The 7,292-nt window shown below is 48.6% G+C and overlaps 1 protein-coding gene across 1 annotated transcript; it reads right to left on the bottom strand.

The window, feature by feature from the left end:
• Positions 1–715: 715 nt before the first annotated feature.
• On the bottom strand, positions 716–4,562 carry LOC147022454 (transcriptional repressor scratch 1-like). Its single transcript, XM_085893344.1, has 2 exons — positions 4,288–4,562; positions 716–3,663 (listed from the first exon to the last, which is right to left on the bottom strand). Exons 1-2 carry the CDS (start codon positions 4,445–4,447, stop codon positions 2,969–2,971), a joined length of 855 nt encoding a protein of 284 aa, XP_085749470.1. The 5' UTR covers positions 4,448–4,562; the 3' UTR covers positions 716–2,968.
• Positions 4,563–7,292: the final 2,730 nt, after the last annotated feature.

Genomic DNA, 7,292 nt, shown 5'->3' with positions numbered 1-7,292 from the left:
GTAAGGGAGGGGACACGGGATAGAGAGAGAGAGAGAGAGACCCCCTCGGGCGTCCGTGGGAGTCTTGCGAGCCCCTCTTGCCGTAGCGTGTCATTATCGGCGCGGCCCGAGACGTGACGCGACTACCGATGGGGTCCGCAGCAGCACGTGGGCCGTGATCGCCACACTCCTTACTCGGTGACCCACTGTGGGCCCAAATGTCTTTCGTTTCTGAGGTCGATGCTCCAAAAAGCGAACTTCATGCTTGCGACAAAGCCCGAAATGACATTACGATCTGCAGTACCGTACCGTTTGTCACGGTCAAACATTCCGGTGTGAACGCCAGCCGGACGAGCCGTATACTGAACATGTATCGACAAGGCCCTTTTGTTTACGAATGGTCCGTCCGGCCCAGAGACTCTCACCCACCATCCCGCACACATTTCCAAAACCATCCTGTGTGCCCGATTTCGCCATCCCCTATCCCTCCCCTACCCCTCCAACGCCAGCTTACTCCCAGGTCCCCCTCCCTTACTCACTCCCCTCCCCCAATGTCTTACTCCAAGGTCCCCCTCCCCTACTCACCCCCCTCCCCCAACGCCTTACTCCAAGGTCGAGGACGAGGCCGCGGAGCCGCAGCCAGCTCAGCGAAACGTCCATCCTTCCGGACATACAGACTGACAGACGCACAAACATTTCCAGCTACCCTGATGTGTTTACCTGGGGCAGGTACACACACACACACACACACACACACACACACACACACACACACACACACACACACACACACACACACACACACACACACACACACCGTCGCTCCTACACATTGTATTTACAAAAGACAACATGCAAGCTGCAGGAACGACGTGCATGGACTAAAGGTATTAAAAAAGAGACGGCAGCACGGTATTAGTCCGGTAGTGCGGTATTACCGTGGAGAACAAGTGCTTCACTGCGGTTCGGCAGGTGGTTCTGCCGGCGATACCCATAAGCGACCGTTACACCGAGCCAGGTAAAAACAAAATGGCATATTCGATTCAAAATGGCATGCTTCTATCGGATCGCGTCCATTCCAGATCGTCTACACTGCGATCGTGTCGTGAACAGCGACGAACTGTCCACCTAATGTTCATTGGACCCCTCACTGTACAGTAGCTTGGTGTACCGAGTCCGTGTACAAAATGTCCGTCATTGTGTAAACTGGAAGGTTTAGAGGTTATAATATATACTGCATCAAGAGCTGGTGTAAATACAAAGCATTATCTCTTTAAGGTTCCTCAAAGTAAACATCGCCGTTATTGCTCAAAACTTTCTCTTTCAAAACTCTCTCTCTCTCTCTCTCTGTCTCTGTCTCTGTCTCTGTGTGTCTTTCTCTCTCTGTCTCTGTCTCTCTGTCTCTGTCTCTCTGTCTCTCCCTCTCTGTCTGTACATGTACATGGTATAAAAACAAACGGCCATTATGTGCTTCGTGTCGATGGGGATTGATCTGGATCGAGGAAGAGCAACAAGCAGGAGAAGCGCGTTACATACAAGAATAGTTTGGCGATATAAAGATTTGTAATTACTATCATCATTATTAATACTATTATTATTATTATTATTATTGTTATTATTTATTTATCATCATCACTCTCGTCCTCAATGGCCGGTGGGTTCTGACGGAGCGAGATCATGGCTAAATGTACTAAATGCATACGGTATCCCTTTAAAGTCAATCCAGATCGGTGGTGCAGCATGGGCAAGATAAACTGCAAACGTTATACCTGAAGTTATTATTTCATAACAAGGAGCCCGAGACCCACGGGAGGAAGCGCGGATTTAACGCTACTCGTACAAAAAGCTTGGGGGAGGGGAGCAGGAGGATGGGGAGGGGAGCAGGAGGATGGGGAGGGGAGCATGAGGATGGGGAGGGGAGGAGGAAAATGTGGAGGTTCTCTAAAACTTAACAACAACAAATCAGCATTGAAATAAATAAATAAATACATCAATCGATACGTGAATTTTCAAATAAATACGTACTATATAAATAATCAGTTACTGATCATTGTTAATTGCAAAGAAATAACACTTTTGGCGCACAGGTAAATGGCCTCGGGTGCAAATGAACTTAAAGTGCACTATAATGAATCGATGTACAGGTATACCGTACAAAAAACCTCCGCACGAGGCCTGCACGAATGCACGTGTGTTGGGGATGCACGATGGGGGTGTGGTGGGAACAACGGGCATAATGGAGGACTGATACAACATATCATGGAAGGGCAATGCAGAACCTCACACACTGTGCTGCACGTACAGCATTGCACTTCGCACTCCACGTACACAGTGCTGAACCTCACGCACCACGTGAGACGGTGCTGAACTTCACGTACCACGTGGGGCAGTGCTGAACTTCACGCACCACGTGGGACGGTGCTGAACTTCACGTACCACGTGGGATAGTGCTGAACCTCACGCACCACGTGGGACGGTGCTGGACCTCACGCACCACGTGGGACGGTGCTGTACCTCACGCACCACGTGGGACAAGCAGCACAGTGCCTCGCGCACCATCTCGGACAGCAATGTTCACACCGCACAGGACATATATCACGGCACGTGTATCTCGCACACATCACGTGGGACAGCACTGTGCCTTGCACATCCCTTATATTCCCTGCATCGGCGCACAGGCCCTGCGTGTGGAAACTTTAAAAAGTGTCCCAGTGACTTCACATAGTCCAAAGTGTATATGGAAGAACAATTCGGTATCAAAACGCATTGAGGAAGAACCCGTGCCGAGCACACCATGAAATGAATTCGGGTCCCAGGGGGAGACAAAACCCATTCCTGGCTGGAAGAATCGATAAAACTTTTGGTTGCATTGGAAGACCTGCTATGGCGGAGGAAGAGGAAGAAGAAGAAGAAGAAGAGAAAGAGAGTATAAGAACTGCATATATAATCTATGTAACATGAGAGTGTTCGGTGCGGGGAGCCCTCTCGATCAGCTGTCCTCCTGCAGACCCCCTTTGAAGCAGGCCGACTCGTAGTGCTTGTTCAAATACGACTTGAGGGCGAACGTCTTGCTGCAGCGCTTACACTGGAAGTGCTTGAAGGCCGAGTGCGTCTGCATGTGTGCACGGAGGTTCGAGCGGTCCGCAAATGCCTTACCGCAGTGCGCACACCCGAACGGCTTCTCGCCGGTGTGTGAGCGCATGTGTCCCTGGAGCAACCACGGCCGACTGAAGGCCTTTCCGCACACGGCACACTTGTGCTTGAGGTCGTGCGTCAGGATGTGCATGGCCAGCGCGGGCATCGACACGTACACCTTCGCGCACGTCGGACACTTCTTGGCCATCTGGCTCTCGAGGCTGCGGTGCGTCTGCTTGTGCCGGCTCAGGTTCGAGGACGTGGCGTACGACTTGCCGCACTCTCCGCACGTGTGCCGCGCCACGTCGCGCCCTTGCGCCGCGCACTTGCGACGTGATCGCCCGTCCGTGATAAATAAGGCATCCATGGTGTATCCGGGACCCATGATCGTCGCCGCGTCGTCCCCCGGGCTGTCGGGGTGCTCCGCTTCGCCTCCGCTGAACTCCTCGCTGCTTCCTCCAGAGTACGCGGATTCCGGGGACGCGAGCTTGATCCCCTCCGCGGTGTCCCCGCCGTACATGGTCGGCGCCATGAAGTCACTGATGTAACCTGTGAAAGCACAGTGCGCGGCTCGGCTCGCTTTCCATTCTGCACCGCGGCTACCGAGCACGAGGCACACGTTCCATGCACGGCCTTCGCAACGGCACAGGGTCACGCACGCGGAATGTCGTGCTGCCTTGGTTCAGCAAGTGCTGGTCCAAGGAGGGTACAGTTCGTAAAGATTGTGCGCATGCTGATACTCGTACTGAGCGTACCGCTCGTCTTTGCCGGGCTCATCGTACGGACTCCTTATCTCTCATGCACGGACTGTGTGTCTCCTGCTTGTCCGGCCCCTGCTGTCCGAATGTCCTGCATGTCCTGCAGCTGCTACGTCTCGTTACTAACCCTGCTACTTGTACATCCCAAGCTGTCGGTGGCAACTGACCGTATGTCTCGTGTTGCCCGTCGGCCCACCGTCAGCAACGTGCGTACACCCGCCGGCCGTACAGTCCACACCACCCGAGCTGTTCATAGGCCTCATACTGTCCGTCCGTCCGCGTTCCCCGTCATCTCCTGCCGTCCTTGCAGTCCGTACCATCTGCGCCGTCCATACAGCACCGTACGCACTGTCATATGCCTTGTGCCGTCCACGTATTCCGTACGGTGTGCATGCTCGGCCCCCCTCGTACATACCATTGTGCGTGACGCGGACGCTGATGCTGCTGCCATTGTCGGGGAGAGGTCGAGGATGTACGTAGGACGCGTCGATGCCGCTGTCAGGTGTCAGTGATCCCGAGAAAGGTGAAGAGAAATCATCCGATTTCACCTTTTTCACCAGAAACGAGCGCGGCATGTTTTTCCCGCCTCGCTCCTCTCCCTCGCTTCTCCGACTCGTCGCCCGTTTTCAGCACCGGGACAGCTCCGGGCACGTTCGCTGCGCCAATGAGGTCACGCGGCGGGATTTATAGGCGGCGATCAGGTGGAGCCTCAGAATGGAAATGCTTAACTTTAATCCATCAGGAGTCCCGGGGGGGAGGGGGAGGCGGGGCGGGGATGGGCGGACGCGGCACGATGACGTCATCGCACCTCTCCAATGGCAGCACCTCGGCGGGGCCGCAGCCGTCCGCGGGCGGAATGCGAGATCGGCCGCAGCTCGAGCCTTGAAATCCCCAGCCCGCATGCGATATAGAGATCCCACACCCTGCGCACACCCCTCCTTTTGCTCCTCCCCCTTGCACACATTTCCTCCCTGCCCCTCGACTCGAACCCCCATCAGTCTCCTCCCGTCCCGCGAACGTTGCTTCGACCAAGTTTACGGTGCCGCACGTCGCCAGCGCACCCGACGCGTCATCAAAAGGCGGGAGTTCGAGCGATTTCACAACGCAAGGGCCGCACAGCTGTTTCGCCGTGTCTGAAGTACCATCTGGTGTCAGGACTCGGGACTTATCTGATAAAGAAAGGAGGGAGGGAGTGCTTGTGTGTAAGAATTTCGGGGTTCAATCCCCCTCCCCATCACTTATCCCCCCCCCCCCAATCACAATTGTTGCCATAACTTAATCGATTAAATTGATATCTTTTACTCATATTAGTCCTCAACCTTCATTTAAAAATCGTGATGAGCCTGCCTTGGTGGACCAAAAACACCCTCTTTAGCTCACGACGCAAGGGTACATGGTTGGAGCAACCTGTCATGCCCTTCACTCGTCTCGCTCCCTCAATTGGTCTCATCTGGCCCGCTCCACATAAAGTGTCTTCACTCAGCCAATCGGCCTTCATCCATTTGCAATTATGTTTTCCAGCAAAGCCATGAAGTGGACTTGCAACCAATTGATTCCCAATCAATGTTCCCCATACAGGTGGAAAGGTTCTTCAAAATGAGTATTGTTTTTTTTTGGAGAGAGAGACAGACAGATAGATAGATATATATATATATATATATATATATATATATATATATATATATATATATATATATATATATATATATATATATATATATATATATATATATATATATATATATATATATATATATATATATATATATATATATATATATAGATATATATATATATATATATATATATATATATATATATATATATATATATATATATATATATATATATATATATATATATATATATATATATATATATATATATATATATATATATATATATATATATATATATATATATATATATATATATATATATATATATATATATATATATATATATATATATATATATATATATATATATATATATATATATATATATATATATATATATATAGATATAGATATATAGATATATATATATAGATATAGATATATAGATATATATATATATATATATATATATATATATATATATATATATAGATATAGATATATATATATATATATATATATATAGATATATATATATGGAGCTTCAGGTAGTTACACATAGTCACTGTCTACAAAAGGAAAGAGAGAGAGGAGGAACTGTCGGTACTTGATGATTAATATGATAACATTTTCAACTTTGTGAAACCAGTAGTTTGGGTGGAGATTTAAAAACACACACACACACACACACACACACACACACACACACACACACACACACACACACACACACACACACACACACACACACACACACACACACACACACACACACACACACACACACACACACACACACACACACACACACACACACACACACACACACACACACACACACACACACACTCTATCTTATTTTAGAATAGTGCAGGTTCCAAATCCCTCCTCATGAGTCAAAGTTCCTTGTAAATCTTTTTAGTACATACGGCTTTGCTCAAGCTCCAGAAAGCAAACGTTTCCACACGTCTCAGGTCGCTGAAATAGGCAATATTGCTGGACATCTACATATGGCATACTCATCTCCAAATTGCATACACAAGTTTGTGCATGTATCGATATCCAGGTGAATAATGAAAACGTTTTTCTCAAAATCAATTTATTTTGACACTGCACGAGCTAGAACATAGAGTGGAATAGGACGCAACAGAACAAGAATAGCAGAAAGAGCAAGGTGGGAATGGCAACAGCAGGGCAGAGGGACAAATGGAGGAAGAGACTTCAAATATAAGGGATGTGGGGAAGAATGAGGAGTGAGAGAGAATGCAGGGAGGGGGACAGTATGGATACAGAAGCAAACTCCCAGGAAGGAAAAACAGGAAAGTTGGAAAGAGGTGGAATTGGGGAGAGTTCGCAGTCGTAGAAAAGTGCATGGTTATCTGAGAAGGCAGGCATGAACCTGGAGGAGAAGAATGAGACTGAAGATAATTTGGAAGTTGATTCCACAGGTGGGAGAAAAGATGAATGAATGAGTGGAGGTAAACAGTGATTCTGGATCTTGAGAGTTTCACCAGAAGTGGGTTGATGGGAGACCGCATGTGCCCTTGGGGAGAACAAAGTACGGAAAAAGCAGAGGGTGTAAGATCATAAAGGAGGTGGTAGAAGACAGTTAGACCACCAACCTGTCTGCACTGTGAAAGTGATAGGCCCCGAGACTCAGCTTCGTCGTGGGAGATTCCAATGATCTTAAACTCATCGTTGGGCATCCATGGGGAGGAGGAAATTCCTCCTGAGGAAATGCCCCATTGAATGCGGTGAGAGAGGCAGGGCTGGTGCTCTCGCTTCTCACTGGATAAATTCT

Source organism: Eptatretus burgeri, chromosome 8 (genome assembly GCF_056783735.1).
Source record: "Eptatretus burgeri isolate ZD-2024b chromosome 8, Ebu_testis_v1, whole genome shotgun sequence".
Lineage (NCBI taxonomy): Eukaryota > Metazoa > Chordata > Myxini > Myxiniformes > Myxinidae > Eptatretus > Eptatretus burgeri.
This window is presented reverse-complemented; position numbering and strand designations above follow the sequence as displayed.

Bases quoted from the DNA above. Each gene is read 5' to 3' on its own strand.
- LOC147022454 (XM_085893344.1), bottom strand. From the start codon at position 4,447: ATGCCGCGCTCGTTTCTGGTGAAAAAGGTGAAATCGGATGATTTCTCT. The intron at 3,664-4,287 runs GTATGTACGAGG...GTGCTTTCACAG, and splicing joins CGTCCGCGTCACGCACAATG to GTTACATCAGTGACTTCATG.